This window comes from the organism of the source record quoted next, unplaced genomic scaffold (assembly GCF_019419815.1).
Source record: "Pyrus x bretschneideri cultivar Hongxiangsu unplaced genomic scaffold, Pyrus_bretschneideri_v1 Contig1, whole genome shotgun sequence".
NCBI lineage: Eukaryota > Viridiplantae > Streptophyta > Magnoliopsida > Rosales > Rosaceae > Pyrus > Pyrus x bretschneideri.
The window spans coordinates 1583435-1601152 of record NW_025999390.1 but is presented as its reverse complement, the minus strand read 5'-3'; the positions used below and the strand labels follow the sequence as shown (position 1 = coordinate 1601152).

Sequence of the window (17718 nt, the reverse complement as noted above, 5' to 3'; positions counted from 1 at the left end):
AAGAAATCCATGAAATAAATTCATACAAAAAGCCCATTAAAATTATTTAAAATCTGTCACATAAAAAGAGCCTATTAAAATCCTTTTAAATCTAAATCGACCACACCCCTAAATCTGCCAAGCACTTATTACATGATCCATTTGCGTTCTTTTAATTCGCAACGAGAGAAGACGGAGCGGGTGATCATTTCTTTCAGTCCTCAGGCGACAGTTCGATTTCTTCACCTGAAAAGCAAATACCGAGCTCGGAGGAAGAAGAAGATACCGCCGATCTTCTTCTGCAAATTGTAATTGCCGGAAATGGATGACTCAGGTTAGTCCCGGCCAATTTTCACCTTTCTCTCTTCGTTTTTCAGGCGCTAGTTTAATGTTTGTTTGAGTCGCCGGTGTTCAATTTCTACCATTTTCTCGGAAAATTGCTTCTTTTCTTGATTCCTGTATGCACTGTTTGAGTTCCTGAGAAAAATAGAGGAGTAAGTGAGAAAATATGAGAAATTAAAATTGAAGTCTTCACGGTTACAGTCCGATATGCAAATGACGTTATAAATATTTGCTTTTTTCACTGCAATCTCAGCGAAACTGAACATGTTGCTTGTAATCGCGCAACTGTTTGTATTTTAGCTTTGATGATCGACTAAGGTTATTTACTTGAAAAGCTGTTCGGAACTTCGAATTTTCTGATGTAGAGTTTATGAATTGGCTTTTCTGATTGGATTTCGGAAATATAATTCACTTTTTTAATTGTTGCAAAGCGTTTCGACCATAAACCAATTAAAGTGCCTTTTAGTTGGATTTGCCTTGAAATTTGGTAAATAATTTTGAATCTAGAGATTCATATGAGCTGATTTTGTTGTGGATACAACTTACCAGGGAATCCTCAAGACATCGTTGTGCCACCAGTTGAAGGTGTTGCTGGAGGAGGGACGGCATATGGATGGACTGATGGTGGCTTACAAGTTCCAAGTCCACTCAAAGGATCAATCGACCCTACAGAGTTTCCGACTGCTGATTTAGTGCATGTGTGGTGCATGCCAAGCACAGCAAATGTTGGACCACAAGAAATGCCAAGGAATTTGGAGTCGGTACGTATAGTTCCTTGATTTAAATGGTGTCATGTTAACTAGCTTCTGAAAACTACGAATTCCACAAGATTTATTGAAAATGGAAGGCAAGCAGCTTAGGTGCCGTCTTGCGACTCTTGCCACACCTAATGTAATTTGGTTTTCAATCCTTAACATGTCTGAGAATGAGTTATGCAATTTTATTTTTATTTTTTAATAATTTGCATTTCAATAGATACTTACCTTCCTGTTGGAGGCTATTGTTTTTTTCTTTTCTTCCATTTAATTTCTATTAGAATATGTAGGAGCTATCATATATTGTGAAACATTATATTCGTGACCTTTTTACTTAATAGAATAGGATGAAGCATCCGATCTTCTGCTCTAGAGGTACTGTACTCTTCTGGATTCTAAGTTGGGTTTACTTGAAGGTTAATCTTCTGGCTGGTAGAAATGAAAAAGAAAGTATTCAAATTGCAATGCGTCCAAAAGTTTCATGGGGTGGTCCTGGAAATGCAGGGGTTGTGCAGGTCCAGTGTAGTGACTTATGCTCCACATCTGGTGATCGGTTAGTTCTTTGAAGTCATATTTTTCTTGCTGTAGGCTTACAATTACTCTTCCATTTCCTTACTTTCTGATATTTACTGTGGGCAGGTTGGTAGTTGGACAATCAATAAACATGCGGCGTGTGGTTCCCATATTGGGTGTCCCAGATGCTCTTGCACCTCTTGATCTTCCAGTTAGTCAAATAAGCCTATTACCAGGGTACTGATCACATTAGTAATATGATAGTCTTAATTTGGTGCGACATAATTCTATAAGACAGTTATTGCAAGAGACTGACACAATCTTCTTTCTCCTTCCCTCTCCTCCCCATGCTGGTGCCTCCAGAGAAACAACTGCAGTTTGGGTTTCCATTGATGTTCCTAGTGCACAACCCCCAGGACAGTATGAGGGGGAGATCATCATTACTGCTACAAAGGCAGATTCGGAGTGAGTCTGTTCACAATTATTTTTAGTCAATAAGTTGTAAAAGTTTAGCTCTCTATTCTTTTAGCAATATGGGTATTCCTTTCCTTATACATTGAAATATATTCTCCACGTTTATTGATTCTGACTTGGTACAGGGTTCCAGCACATTGCTTGGGCAAAGCCGAGAAGCATCAACTTTATAGGGATCTTCAAAGTTGTCTTGAAATGTTGGACCCCATTGATGGGAAACCGGTGGATGAAGTGGTTGGTTTACAAATTAAACTTTGTACACAATTGTATTATTTCTGTTTAGTTTGGTGTGTTATTAGCTGTTGATTTGAGCATGTGCTTTTTTAGGTAGAAGGGGTGAAATCTGCTACAGCATCTTTAAGAAGTGTTCTTCTTTCGCCACTATTTTCTGAATACTTATCATTAAATGGGCCAGTTGATATGATGGAGGAAGATGCTATTTCGAGCCTTTCAGTACGTGTGAAGATTAATATGACAGTTTGGGACTTCATTCTTCCTGTAACCCCATCACTCCCTGCCGTTTTTGGCGTATCCTGTGTTATATTAAAAAAATAGTATTTAACTTCTGACATATTAATTCAAGTAACTGAGAAGCATAAACACTTATTAGTAAGTGTAAAATTGGAAGGGGGATCATTAATTCCTTACAGCAAATAATGCCCATGCGTGAAGATGCAGATGTCCTGTTCTTATGACAGACCAAAAGTTTTTTATAAATTAATGTTCTGTTGTATGTTCAACCACATGTTTTTTGATCCTACAATGTCATTGCATCCTTAAACTATATTTTAGATATCTGATACTGTAATTGAAGATCGTTTTGGTGTTGAACATGGGACTGATGAGTGGTATGAGGCACTGGATCAGCATTTTAAGTGGCTTCTTCAATACAAAATCAGTCCATACTTTTGCAGATGGGGTGATAGTATGCGTGTCTTGACATATACCTGCCCTTGGCCAGGTACTTACGACAAGCCATAAGCTACTCTGCTATTATCAATTACTTATGCTGTTATCTCTGATTTATTAAACTTTCTCTTTTTGTTGTCTTCAATAAATGCCTTCTAAAAAGATGCATTATTTGCTTTTCTGAATTTCATTTGTTGCAGCTGATCATCCAAAATCAGATGAATACTTTTCGGATCCACGGTTGGCAGCCTATGCTTTGCCATATAGTCGATCTGTCTCTGGGTATAGAGCTCATCATCCAAGTTCACTTCTTTCAGGTATATGTGTGATGAAAACTGATGAGGTTCTACCCATTTGCTGATGTGCCACAGTGGTAATGCAACGAAGGATTACATGCAGAAACAGATTGATATATTAAGGACAAAGTCTCACTGGAAGAAAGCCTATTTTTACTTGTGGGATGAGGTATGAACACAATCGAAAAATGATTTCCCTTAAACTCCGCTTAAGTTTTTCAGTATAGAAATATTTGTAAAAGGTAGCAGTACTAGATATAACTCATGCATTGTCATTTTCCCTTTTGCAAAATGCATTACTAATTTATTGTAAGTTAATGTGCCTGCTTTATAATATATGTCAGCCACTGAATTTGGAGCAATACGAGTCCCTCCGCAGCATAGCCAACGAGATCCATGCGTATGCTCCTGATGCTCGTGTTTTAACTACTTACTACTGTGGTATGAACTCATATTCTTCTTATAGCTAAATGATTTTAATTATTGCATAGAGTTTCATAGGTGGTAGTGTGTCTCTGATTGTTTATTTTGGTTCTGCTGAATGAGTACTTCATTAGTTTATCTTTAGTAGTGTGTGTCTGATTGTTTATTTTGGTTCTGCTGATGAGTGCTTCATTAGTTTATCTATATTTGGCTCCTTCTACCTGCGAATTTATGTTACTATATATTGCTCTTTTCCACCATGTAGGGCCAAGCGATGCACCTCTTGCACCTACTGCGTTTGAGGCTTTTGTGAAAGTTCCAAAATTCCTGCGCCCACACACTCAAATTTATTGTACAAGGTATTGATATTCATTTGTACTGTGAGTGCCCTCTAAGAACCTTCTGTAAAAGAAAAGTGGAAGTGATAGTATTCAGGTATTTGACTTTAGTTGCTAGTTTTTGGTCAATGACAATGTCTGAGAACAATATAATTTGGTTTGAATTGGTAGTGAATGGGTGCTTGGGAATCGAGAAGATTTGGTCAAGGATATTGTTTCCGAAATACAACCAGAAAATGGCGAGGTGATGTAACAGAAATTTTGCCTGGCTCTTATCTAATTTCCTTGAGAAGCTTTCTTAAAATTCTGGATCTGTTCTTGTTGAGTTTGGTTAAATTGAAGGAATAGTTTGTGGTCTTTTGCTTTTATGGATTAAACAGTTTGTAAGAATTATGTATGGATACCTGTTTACAATTTTTTGCATCTTGGATGTTGCTTGCTGAAGGATGTGAGCTCGTCGAGTTTGTAGGAATGGTGGACTTATGTGTGCATGGGACCGTCTGACCCGCATCCCAATTGGCACCTTGGTATGCGAGGTACACAACACCGTGCTGTAATGTGGCGTGTATGGAAAGAAGGTGGAACAGGTTTCTTATATTGGGGTGCCAATTGCTATGAGAAGGCAAATGTTCCAAGCGCAGAGGTACTTTCCTAGCATCTAGACAATTTATGAGATGGAGTAGCAATTATAAAAAGCTACTTGCATTTTACTGAAATAAATTACGTGACTGAGCAGATAAGATTCAGGCGTGGCCTTCCCCCTGGAGATGGAGTTTTGTTCTACCCTGGCCAGGTGTTCTCATCATCAAGTCAACCAGTTGCTTCGGTCAGACTTGAACGCATTCTTAGTGGCTTGCAGGTAAGTGAAACTTCGATATTATAGTCAGTTTATCCCGGTCTGGTTTCATTTATTCTTTGAGCAATTCTCGAGTCATTTAGGGGTATACATTCATTCTGTTGACAATCAAAACACAAATGTTTACAAATCCGGAACTTTATTTCCTGAATCTTTTCTTGCTCCAAAAATTTTGAATCTTAAAACTAAAGCGTTTCCATGGCGGTTGCAACTGAAAACGTCGTGTATGGTGTTTTGTTTCTTTCTTCCAAGTCCTGTTTCATGATGATTAGAAATTTGTGTGGTTATTTCATCAGGACATTGAGTACCTCAGACTCTATTCTTCAAGATACGGTAGAGAGGAAGGACTGGCTCTCCTTGAAAAGACGGGTTTGTACCTGGGTCCTGAGCGTTACACGCACGAGCACATGCCCATTGATGCAATGCGGGGTGAGATCTACAATGCATGCCGGTCGTGAGAAAAAACAGTCGGCACCAGGATGTAATCTTAATGTTCATCACGCACTTCCAGACTTGCAAACGAACATCGTTTGCAGCGAGATCGGAGCCTGCACATCACGATAGATGTTTTTGTTTACCCCCGGGTATTGCATTTTCCATATTTTCATAATCTTTTGGAGTAATGTACAGACAACTAGTATACCTTTTTTTCGGAGTCAGATTACTAAAAGTTACTGTATACATGTGAAACAGTCTGAAAAAGTTTACGGTATAGGTAGGAAACATCTTCCGACTACTTTACTAAGAGAAACTAAGATGTCATTACGGCGGTAACTAAAAGCAATCACTAATGCCACAACTTCTCCTCGTGGAATAGCATGATTGATTTGAAATACTGCGATGGAATCATCCCGACGCATCCTAATTTGCCAATAAAGCCGGCGATGCATACAATAGTGGCCTACTTTCTGTCGATAACACTCATCTCGTTGGTTCACTGCATTTAGCACAACACAGAAACAGGAAAACAATTAAAATCGTTTTCCCCATGGCCCTTTATCCCTCAAAAATTAGTACGCCATTGACTCGTACGCATCCCCAAAGCAGTATCGGAGCCCACAGTGCCACTTATAACAAAAGGGCAAAAAAGAGAAAGGGAGGGAGTGGGGGTCACGTAAACGAAAAAAAATCGAGATTGAAGATGGACCTTTTGCATCATATTGGAATCAGAAAAGCTACCGAAAGATATAATCAAACTAGTCATCATTACTTTGGGCTTGTGACTGTACATCCATTTGTTTTCTTTTTCACATAATGCAACCTCACTTGGCACTGAAGTTTTAACAGAGTTAAAAAAAAAAGACTTTTGCTTTGCGTTTTGAAAAATTCAGAGATTAATAGTCACAGATTTTTAATTCATATGCTATAGCTTGAATTGGTTAAAAGTTTGAGAATCATTGCTACAATTTCTTCTTTTATAAATCCTATCAAATTTTGTTGTTAGTGTTGTCAGAAGCACTTTTAATTATTTAAAAATTGCTTAGGTCATGTTTGAAAATGTTATGGAACGACTAAAATGTTTTCTGCTAGTTAAATGCAGTTCTAGTAGTTTGTTAACATAAAAACTTAGAAGTACATTCTAAGCGGTTTTTTTATAAAGCACTAAAATTTTTAATTCAAACAACAATATATTTATAACATAAGCGCTTCTATCAAAAGCAAACCAACCAAACTATTTTCAAACTAAATAGCCTAACTATAGACTTATAATCATTTTAAAATCACATCTAAAGAATCTGCAATAAAAGACGCTAGTCTTCCATGATCTCATAACTTGTCAACAAAAGATGATGCTTTCGAGCAAGCAAGATAACTCAACATGTTTAAATTTCAACTTTCTCTGCTTGCTTTTATTTGCTTTTGAGCCACTAAATGATTTCGATTTTTGAAAAAAGTCTGTGTTTTCAGTCACATCCGACGTTGTGTTCTCAATTAATCAATGAACAAAGTGAAAAAATTCTCATCCAACCACTCTTCCCTTCCCAAAGTAAAAGACTATATGGTGAAATTCCACGTGGCCAGTCTCTGATTGGATGAAACCTTATCCGAATATTCCCACAGTTACCCTTTTTAGCATAATATGTTCTTGCCAAGTCAATATTCCATGGATAAGTAGTAAGTTTATCTTGGAACATAATCATGCCAAATTTTGACCCCAATGGATGCTTAATTATGATCTTAGCATAAACTAATCCGTCTCAATCTCAAATTATGACATTGTTTAATATTTTTCTTTATTTGGTAAGCTTTCATCAATCCAACTTGTATACTTGTCTTGTTGGACTTTCGAAAATATAATATATTCTTATTTTAATATACGATTTTTTTATTGATGCTGCTTCAAACTTTTAATTTGGTTTTCAACCCTCTTGAATTTTTAATACGCACCAGCAGCCTCAGACCGTCATTTTCGTAACAATTTTTTGTGTTAATGCTCCCCACGTGATCTCGCGCTATGCACATGTTAACAAAAGTTACGTTCACAAATAGGTAGACACTTTCAATTTCAATAATTGAGTTACCAGAAAAAGTTAAGGGGCATTGACTATTCAAAATGGAGAAAGTTAAACTTTCATACCACTTAGTATTACGGTTTAGTGATATTTATCTTCATTTATAAATGAGAGGTCTTAAATTCAATTATTACAAAAAAGATATATACTTTAACAAAAGTTACGTTCACAAATAGATAAACACTTTCAATTTCATTTCAATAATTAAGTTACCAGAAAAAGTTAAAAGGCATTGACTATTCAAAATGGAGAAAGTTAAACTTTAATGTCACTTAGTACTACGATTTAGTAGTATTCATCTTTATTTGTAAGTGAATAATTTTATATTCAATTACCAACTAAAGACGAATTTGAACCACGTCCATTGTAACGCTTTTCTAACTTTCATACTTCTTTAATGTAGATAATATCATTTATTTACATTATCGAATAACTGACAGAATTAACAATATATGGGCGAGAACATACACTATAACACCGATAGAACGTTGATAAACTTCAAGACGTGTAATTTAAGGAACATTTAAGTTTATCAACGAAATAAAAGGAATGTTGATAAACTTCAAGACGTGTAATTTAAGTCCAATTCATGAGGTTTGGCTTGTTTTGGGGTCAAACCTCAAAAGTCGTCTAAACACTATGAAACAAAAAGAACCAAACGAAACAAAAATAAAATAATACAAAGATCAAACAAAGCAAACGAAGTCGTTTGACTCATTCAGTTTGCAACAAGCCAGCCAGAGCCGGAGCAGTGACTGCACTGTTTTCTTGCTAAATTGGCACAACATAAATTATGAGGATTTAATATTTAGGTGGGGTAAAATTCATAAAATATCAACTAAAAGGTTTCAATTTTGTAATTAAAAATAGTTTATTGGGGGAAAATCACAGATTAAGGTGGAGTTCAGGGTGCAACTTGCTTAAACAAAATATTATTATTTATTATTTTATCAAGATTTATGTCCATCGTTTCAATTATTTGAGTAATTATGACCCTCTGAGATAAAACAATGGCATAAAAAGTACCTGTCAATACACTAACGAGTGTTTGGCAGATTGCATCTGAACCGTCCACCTCAGCACCTGTGGCGGTGGGCCCTGAGAGATGTGGACCGTCCACGGCCTGCACAACTCAGTCCACTGTATCTGAATCCGAATCTGAATACAAATATACTATTTTATAAAATATCTAAAACCCGTTGGACGGTTTGTGATGCATTTATCAATTTTGTTCATTTTTTTTTTATACAGTTTGATAGTAAACGAATTTAGTTTTAATTAATTTTTTTCAAAGATGATTTTTATAAAATAACTTATAATATGAACGATTCTAATGATAAGCATAAACTTCTATAAATTAACAATAAATTATTTCAAGTTAAAAGTTAAAAACTCATGCTCAACCATTACTTAACCTTACGTTTTAAAATTATAACATCACCCAACAACTTTTCATTTCCATCGAAAATCCTCCGGCCGTGATCCGAATTTTGAAAAAGATGGTGGCCTTTGCGTTAGCTGTCCATTTTTGGGATGACAGAACTCAGAACGGTACGTATTTGCCTACGTAGGCAAACATTATATTATCCAATACATCGCGTCTCCATCTTAAACTTTGGATCTGACCTAACAACGGCTATTAAACTCCGAACACCATGAGGTCCATGGGTTGCAATGGACTTGTGGCTTACGGGATTTGAGCTCTTTGGACTCACTTTGGTGGCAGACTCGAGCTCGAGCACGTGCACGTAAGGTGTGCAGTACAAGCACCCGACTCACGAGGGTATCAGTGACATTTGACCTCCGTTGGTACAGTACTACTGTTTGACTCAAAACATGGTGTTTCGAAAACCCGTCATACCATTTATGAAACGGTGGATTGTGCAGGGGTATAACTGTCTTTTAACGTAAATAGGATTTGGCAAAGTTTATGTCCGGATGAGGACAAGTTTAGCATAATTGGGTAAGGAAAGAGATCCTTTCCGAGAGATAATCTCTCGTATCAAAGTCTATCAATTAATTAATTTTGATTTTTAAAATTTAATCTAATGATTACAAGTATGAAATTATTTTAAAAATTATAATAATTTTAATTGTTAAATCAAATTTTAAGAATCCGAATTAATTGATTGATGAGATGAGGATCTCTTCCCAGTGTATTGATTGAACAATAGTTTGAACTTTCGATCTCTAGCGCTATAAGGCAGGCACTGCCTAGTCCGACTTCCTCCGACAAATGTCATCTTCCCGCTTATTGCCCCACGTGGACGGCCAGATCTACACATCAGCCACGGGATCAGAATTTGGACTCATTGGGTTCAGGTATAACCATGGTTAAATCCATGTCCTCCGACTATTAACCATGGTTAACTTCCGCCGCTTTAACCCATTTTTCAATAAATTTAATATTTTTCCACTGCGTTCAAATCTCTCTCTTTCTCTCTCTACCTGCATCTCACAAGCACTCTCTCTCTCTCTCTCTCCCCCTCTCTTCCATTGCCAGCTGCGGAGGCGCGCCGCCTAATGGGACTTTGGCTCTCCGTCTGCGACCTAGATGACTGAGTTGACTCCGCGTTCCGGTTCAAAAAGTCCATTAATTTAGCTCGAGCAGTTTTGTCGGGTTTTCCCGGAAATTTTTCACTTCCCCTCGAAACAAACAGAAAGTTTTTGTTTATTTTAATCAATCAGAACTGTTACCTTAAGTAGGCAGCTTGTTTTTTTTAGCTTGTTTGAGAGGACTTTGAGCTCAGAGATATAAAAATTCGGAAGCAAACATGGGGGAGCTGGATAATTCCTCATCGCCGTTACTGACGGTTTCAACGGCTACCGGCGGCGAAGCCAGTTTAACGTCCTCCGCTCACGAAGCCATGACTCATCCGGAGCCGCCGCAAAAGAAAAAGCGAAACCTTCCCGGAATGCCAGGTAGACGACGTGGTTTCTCGATTAGTCTTTAAATTTTGAAATTTTAGCTAATTATATAAGCTGAGCCAACGCGTATTTTCTTGCTAATTTTTAATTTTTCAGATCCCGAAGCGGAGGTGATCGCGCTGTCGCCGACGACTCTCCTCGCAACGAACCGTTTCGTGTGTGAGATCTGCAATAAAGGCTTCCAGCGCGACCAGAACCTGCAGCTCCACCGGCGGGGCCACAACCTGCCGTGGAAGCTGAAGCAACGGACGAGCAAAGAAGTACGGAAGCGGGTCTACGTCTGCCCCGAGACCTCCTGCGTTCACCACCACCCCACCCGGGCGCTCGGAGACCTGACGGGTATCAAGAAGCACTTTTGTCGAAAGCACGGCGAGAAGAAGTGGAAGTGCGAGCGGTGCTCCAAGAAATACGCCGTGCAGTCCGATTGGAAGGCGCACATGAAGACTTGCGGCACCCGAGAGTACAAATGCGATTGCGGAACTTTATTCTCTAGGTGCGTGTTTGTTTCCCGAGAAAACTAAAATTTTCCTTTTCCTTTCCATTTTCTTACACTTTCTCGAGAAACCGCCGGTTATTAATGCGTTGTCGTTTTGTTTTGGGATGGTTGAAGGAGGGATAGCTTCATAACGCACAGGGCGTTCTGCGACGCGTTGGCGGAGGAGAGCGCGAAGACTCAAACCCTAGTGATTGGGCCCGACGGAAGTATGAACCCGAATTCAAATCCAACTCCGAGTGCGAAGAGTGGGGTGGTGGGGTCGCCGCCTCCACCGCCTCACACACCGTCGAACACCGTGGTGTCTCCGGCCTTGTCTATTCAGAGCTCAGGTAATCCTATTTAATAAGGTCAATAAATTTATCATTACGATATGATGAATAATATGAGCATGCTACATCGCCCACGTGCGTCAAATGCTAAGCTTGGGAGTGCGTGGTAACATGATTGTTCCAGTCCTTTCAACAAAATTCTTAGGTTTTATTAGCACCACCTAATCTAAGTAATTAATTTTGCACATCTTACAATGCTATACTTAGAACTACGCTAATAAGCAGAGAGCTGTAGCTATGTTGGTTAAATATGTTCACACTTGAGTTGAGATTCCGAGTTTGATTTTCGTTGATCTAAATCTCTTTCATTAAAAGAAACTACCATAGTTTGTCGAGAGCAATCAAACTCAATGCAAGGGCAGCTACACCGCGAGTAATTGGCCTAACCTACGTATATGAGTCTCCGTCTAATTACATAAGTCTTAAATACATAGGTTTGATTAGTGTTCTAGAGAGGGAGTTCCATTTCCGTCTTGAAATGCTTGCCCGTTTATCAAGTGGTTTAGAACATTTACTCAAAAGATCTTAGGTTGGACTGTTCCTCAAATTATCATTTATATTAAAGAATAAAAATAGTAGTAGTAGTGAAGGCCGGGGTGGTGGTATTTTATGGCTGGGTTTTTGTCTCTACCTCGATGTCGTTCTCGCGTGGGTGAGTAAGCTGTTGGAAAGTTGCAACTTTCACAGTAGTATGGGTGTGGAGGATGTAGAGAGAGAGAGAGTGTGTGTGTAGTTGTCCCACGGCGACAGGAAAAAGGGATGGATGCACGATTGACATGCGAGCTCAGGAATCGAGGTGATTAGGGTTCAAAAAATAAAATTTAAAAAAATGGAAAAAAAGTTGGAGGAGAAAGGACGCCATTATTGCCTCCATCTCCTTTCTCCTTTCTCCTTTCTCCTTTCTCCTTTTGCATGTAAAGCACAAAGCTTTCAAAGTTTTTAGGTTGTTTCCAATGAGAAAGGCTTGAGTAAAAATTTTAAACAAATTATGCTTTATTCATGACTGCGCCACTTTCTTGCATTCTGCTTTTTATATTTTGATGATCATAATTGCTTGATAGTTTTCTGGTGGTTACAGATTTGCCAGAGAACCCAATTGGCCTGTCCCCTCCGGCGCAGGCCACGTCATGCTTAGCTACTACGGCGATCAGCACGACCGCCACCGCCACGACCTCGACTGGAAATTGCAACAATGGTAGTAGTGTATTTGCAAGTATATTTGCACCTTCCTCCGCCTCAGCATTAATCACACAGCCACCCGGCCCACCTCAAACATCGCCACCGTCCTCATTCTCCAATCAAGTATCTGCATTGGGCCGCCCAGATGGCTCTACTACAATTTCCTCCATTAATGAACCCACATCACTCTCTCTCACCACCTCTCTTTACCTCTCCAGCAATGGCTCCTCACTCTTCCCAACACCTGATCAAGACCACCGCAACTATGCCCAACCCGCTGCCATGTCCGCCACGGCATTGCTCCAAAAGGCAGCCCAAATGGGCCAAATGGGTGCTGCGGCATCGAACGCCTCGCTGCTTCGTGGGTTGGGGTTGTCCACAACCTCATCCCCGTCTCAAGAAAGTAGCACGACATTGCAGTGGAACAAGGAGCCGGAGAGTGGTGGTGCTGCGCACGTGGGAGCCGAGCTAGGGCTTGAACTTCTCTCAACTGCAAATGCTGCCCAATTGACTGATCTAATGATGGGTCCGCCTTCGTCGTTTGGGGGCCAGCCCATGACTCGTGACCTTCTTGGGCTGAGCATCGGTAGTAGTGGTGGAGGTGGCGCTTCCGCAGCTGGATTTTCTGCTTTCCTAAATTCCTTTGGTGGCAGCGGCGGTGCCTTCAATGTTGCAACTGCATATGGAAGTGGTGGCGGCGGAGGTGGGAGTTCGCAGCGAGAAACGTGGGAAGGTGCACAAGATAGAAAACCCGATAGGTCTTCATTGCTCTAGACAGAATTGCATTCTGTATTTTGTGCCTGATTATATCATATATATGTAGTAGAACTGTAGAGGAGAAAGCTTCTTTGTTTTTGTGATGGATGGATCCTTAATTTTGGTCTTTGAAATGTCCCCGTTTTGGATGGAGAAGTTAAAAATTAAGTTGTACAGGAGCTTGCTTAATTGCTAGCTTAGAAAAGTGCAGCACAAAAGGGAAAAATTAAGTTGCACAGGAGCTTGTTTTGCTGGTATCATGACCAATTTACTTATGTTATAGTACGTCAAAATTCAAACTTATGTTATACCACGTCAATCATAGCAACGTGAATAGTGGTGTGATTGTCACATTCAACAATTATGCAGCATGAGTAGCGGTGTGATCGTCGCAATTAACAATTTATGCAACGTATTGAATTGGAGAAAATCAAGCCAGAAATTCATTACACCAACAAAATAATGCGCGAGACGGTATCGTTTCGCTTTGATGAGCACATGGATGGACTGGAACTTTATGGCGGTCTACAAGTACGGTCCGGTGGTCAAACGAGTCAAGCATCATGGCAAATAAAACTGGGACCTGGGTTTAATTTGACTAAATTGTTTGCCCTCCTTATCCCGTACCCTTTTCATTCTCTGTGATCACGGTTAAGTCATGTTAATATTTTATATTGATTGATTTTTTTTTTTGAAATTGTTATTGGTACTTCAAAAATCTTATTCTACATTCTAAACTTTCTATATTTGGAAAGAAAAATACATTTGTGAACAGTGTAGAATAAGATTTTTGGAGTGTCAATAACACTTTTTTTTTTTTTATAGAAATAATAAGATAAAAAGTAATAGGAATATAAAATATTGACGTGATTTAACCGTGATTACAAAAATAGAAGAGAATGGAGAGGCAGACAATCCAGGTCGTAATTTGACAGTGTGGTGGGTGGGTCGATGACCACTCGTGGGTCCAACGGTTTTATGGCGTGGGAGGGCACCTGCCCTGCCGGGTGGTATCTCTTGCTGGTAGCTGCGCAACCTGCAACCCTGCAGTTGCTGTTGCCACCCAGCTATCCGTGGACCTGTGGTGTCCCTCTTGATAAGTGATTTTTAACCTCGAAACGTTACCGGAGCAGAGAGGTTTAGATGGTGAGAAGTGAGTCGAACTTAAAATCTTGTAAAGCTGAATGTTCGTAACCAATTGAGTTACTTGTTTAGTAAATTTCTTGTTTATTACTCTTGTCTACGTCACGCATGATGTATTTAGAAACTAACAAATCTTTACCTCTTCGCTATCAGGATTTTTCACGATGCATTTCCTTCATCCGCTTGCTGTTCTTTTCCTTCCTCTCTGTTGTTGGGCTTGAGAGAGAAGAATGGGCTTTTCATAAATGGATTGTAAACCAGGCCTTCAGAATGGGCTTTTCATAGAAGGACTGCTTTTTCAATCAGACGCACGTTTAAATTTTTCTTTGAAATGTTTTGTGTTTCAATCAGAAGCGCGTCATCTCTCACTCTACAAATGTGATGGAATAAATAACACTTAAATGAAAATAAAATAGTAAAAAGTAAATTATATTTACACCATTTGAATAATCGCAGATTCGCCGATCGAGGACTTTGTTAATAGGTTTTTGTTTTCTTCCTAGTATTCTAATTGGAGTTGATGATTCCCCAAAGACTTTTTCCTACTGGAAACCTGAAAATCGACGCAACCACCCAATAATCTCTTTCTGTTCGAACCACACCAACTGGTCTTTCAAGTTTCACTCAAGTAGCTTCAGTTGTTCCAGGCCAAAAGAAAAGCCCAAAGTCAGCTTCTGCTGTCGGCAAAAGCCATTATCTTATAACAGTATTGATGTGCTTTTATAAAAAGTCAGTATAAACAAAAGTTGAATTTAAAAAGTTGTTTGTTAAACATTTAAAAATAGCATATTTTTATAGTTTTGAATAAGAAAAACTGAAAACGTGAAGCAGTAAAAATGAACTTATTCTCACGTCGCAGCAAAAACAGTTTCTTCTTCAAAACACATAAATACCACGCCAGCCAAAAGTCGAACGCTTGTTTGAACTTATGTTCACAAGAGCTTTTGTTCGAAGTGCTTTCATTTTAAACAAGTTGGAAGTCTTGGTAAAACAAATTCTAGACGGAAGTACTTGCAAGTGCGAGTGTCTGAACCAAAAACATCACCAACTTTTTCTGCGGTAGTGACAAAATGCTTATCCCAAATAGCCCCCCCTCTCCCTCTCCCTCTCTCTCTCTCTCTCTCTCTCTCTCTCTGATTTCACGATGCATTTTCTACTTCTTGTGAGTTTTCCTCTTCTTCTTATCCTCCTCTTCAAATCTGTGTATTCAACCATCTGGGTCCCACTGAGCACACAAACCCATTTCCAGAAGCAAGGCCTGCGCGGCCCCGCCTACCGTCCGGTCGTTGGAAACTCGGCCGAGATCCGCCGTATGTTCGCGGAGGCTCTCTCCAAGCCGTTCCCTTTCCACCACAACATTGTTCAACGCGTGGCCCCATTTTACCACCAGTGGTCCGTTATGTACGGGAAGAATTTCCTCTACTGGTTTGGGTTGAAGCCCCGAGTGGCTATATCCGACCCGGATATGATCAAGGAAATCCTTTTCAATTCGGGTGGGTCGTTTAGAAAGATCCCCTTTACACCTCTGACTAAGTATCTGTTTGGTGCCTGGGGTCTCGTCGGGCTCGAGGGCGATAAGTGGGCTTTTCACAGAAGGATTGTAAATCAGGTCTTCAACATGGAGCGCGTCAAGGTATCGCACTATCACGTAGCGTTATTAATTTATTACGTTATTATGTTTTAGGGCGGCAGATTAGTAACATAATGCGATAACGTTTTAGGTTCACATGCCTATTATTTGATGTGAATGGTGGTGGTGTTGATGATGTTTCTAATACAACAGAGTTGGGTTCCTGAGATTGTGGAGAGTACAATGAAGATGTTGGAGAAGTGGGAGGATGTAAGAGGAGGGAGAGAAGAGTTTGAGTTGGATGTGCACAAACAACTTCATCTGCTCTTAGGGGATGTCATATAGAGGACAGCTTTCGGAAGCTGTTTCGAGGAAGGAAAACATGTTTTCGACTTGCAAGAACAACAAATGCATCTTTTCACGAAGGCAGCAAGGAGCATTTACATTCCTGGATTCAGGTGGACTACTTCAAACCTTGTTGGTGTATGTATGTGTGGTGTGTGTGTGTGTGTGTGTGTGTGTGTGTTTGTATGTTCTCCTAATCCTTCGTCACCCTCGCTGTTGTCGTTTAAAAAAGAACTTAGTTTATATACTAGCTAATTACTGAGATGTTCTTAATTCAACAAGGTAGTTCTCATTGAATGCTTTTTCTGGCATGCAGGTTTTTGCCTACCAAGAGTAACAGAGAAAGGTGGAGATTAGGCAAGGAAAGTAGCGAATCCATACGGACGTTGATTGCAAAAAATGGCAAAAACAAGGGAGATTCGAGAAATCTGCTTAGTCTGTTAATGACGCCGTACAAGAATCCGGATGGTGAAGATGAAAAGTTAGGGATACAGGAAGTTATAGATGAATGCAAGACCTTCTACTTTGCAGGAAAGGAAACAACCGCCAATCTTTTGACTTGGGCACTACTACTTCTAGCACAGCATCCGGAATGGCAAAGCAAGGCTAGGGAAGAAGTATTCCGCATTTTCGGAGACAATCAGCTCCCGGTTGCAGAGAACTTGAATGACCTCAAGAATGTAAGCTCATACAATTATCTTGTATCTCGCCAGCATCACGAAATCCATTCCTATTTATTTGTAACACTGCTGTCTGCACTTTGGATAAAAGTAGCACTTAAATTACGCAAACAAGTTGCTGGATCCTCACATTTTGCTTATTTCTGTCACTTTTTTAACAGATAACTATGATCGTTAATGAAACGCTCAGGCTCTACCCTCCAGCACGATGCTAGCGAGGCAAGCAACAAAGAAGGTTAAGCTCGGGAGCCTGGAAATTCCTACTGATGCACAACTTTACTTGATGTTGATCGCTATCCATCACGACACTGAGATATGGGGAGAAGATGCTCACGAATTCAATCCATCAAGGTTTTTGGAGTCTCGAAGGCATTCAGCCTCGTTCATCCCATTTGGCCTGGGGCCTCGAATCTGCGCAGGTCAAACTTCGGCCGTGGTTGAAGCAAAACTAGCATTGGCACTCATCATCCAACGCTATTCTTTCAGGATGTCACCAACATATGTTCATGGCCCAATGCTGTTTTTAACTTTACAGCCCCAGTACGGCGCTCAGATCATTTTCACGAAGATTGCAAATTGAAAATTTTGGAGGTTTTCCGATGACAAAATTTGGAGAATGGATGCTAATCATGCTAATGAAAATTTTGGAGGTTTTTCGACGATAAAACTTGGCACAAAACCGAGTATAGTAACGTTTTAAGATTTATATAGCCGATTCCACTTAGTTAAATAAGATTTTGTTGTTGATGCTAATGAATAAGCTTGACTATGAACATTGACCAGTATTGTTTCCGGATGCTCAAAAACTGTATGTTTCAATATATGTAGACCTTTTTTTTATTAAATCATACTAATTTATGCAATAAAATTTTGGAATGCAATTTATGTCCTTCA

At 39.5% G+C, this 17718-nt stretch overlaps 2 protein-coding genes and 1 pseudogene across 3 annotated transcripts; all 3 read left to right on the top strand.

The window, feature by feature from the left end:
* Positions 1-5566, top strand: LOC103954480. Of its 2 annotated transcripts, none has more exons than XM_048578218.1 (16): positions 1-313; positions 871-1082; positions 1418-1629; positions 1716-1826; positions 1953-2054; positions 2189-2297; positions 2391-2591; positions 2856-3024; positions 3173-3254; positions 3344-3437; positions 3613-3709; positions 3957-4050; positions 4201-4273; positions 4499-4672; positions 4766-4888; positions 5182-5566. In XM_048578218.1, exons 1-16 carry the CDS (start codon positions 301-303, stop codon positions 5341-5343), a joined length of 2028 nt encoding a protein of 675 aa, XP_048434175.1. In that variant the 5' UTR covers positions 1-300; the 3' UTR covers positions 5344-5566. The 2 variants fall into 2 exon arrangements, with proteins under 2 accessions (XP_048434175.1, XP_009364592.2); XM_009366317.3 differs by having other exon boundaries at positions 12-313; positions 1493-1629.
* A 4253-nt stretch (positions 5567-9819) lies between these two features.
* Positions 9820-13262, top strand: LOC103954491 (zinc finger protein GAI-ASSOCIATED FACTOR 1-like). Its single transcript, XM_048578215.1, has 4 exons — positions 9820-10320; positions 10423-10819; positions 10937-11151; positions 12230-13262. The coding sequence occupies exons 1-4, from the start codon at positions 10173-10175 to the stop codon at positions 13102-13104; spliced, it is 1635 nt and encodes a 544-aa protein (XP_048434172.1). The 5' UTR covers positions 9820-10172; the 3' UTR covers positions 13105-13262.
* A 1902-nt stretch (positions 13263-15164) lies between these two features.
* On the top strand, positions 15165-17718 carry LOC103954499 (annotated as a pseudogene).

Coding starts and splice junctions, on each gene's coding strand:
- LOC103954480 (XM_048578218.1), top strand. Junction 1,630..1,715: donor TGCTCCACATCTGGTGATCG/GTTAGTTCTTTG, acceptor TACTGTGGGCAG/GTTGGTAGTTGGACAATCAA. Junction 3,438..3,612: donor ATTTTTACTTGTGGGATGAG/GTATGAACACAA, acceptor AATATATGTCAG/CCACTGAATTTGGAGCAATA.
- LOC103954491 (XM_048578215.1), top strand. CDS start 10,173: ATGGGGGAGCTGGATAATTCCTCATCGCCGTTACTGACGGTTTCAACG. Junction 10,321..10,422: donor AAACCTTCCCGGAATGCCAG/GTAGACGACGTG, acceptor TTAATTTTTCAG/ATCCCGAAGCGGAGGTGATC. Junction 11,152..12,229: donor CTTGTCTATTCAGAGCTCAG/GTAATCCTATTT, acceptor TGGTGGTTACAG/ATTTGCCAGAGAACCCAATT.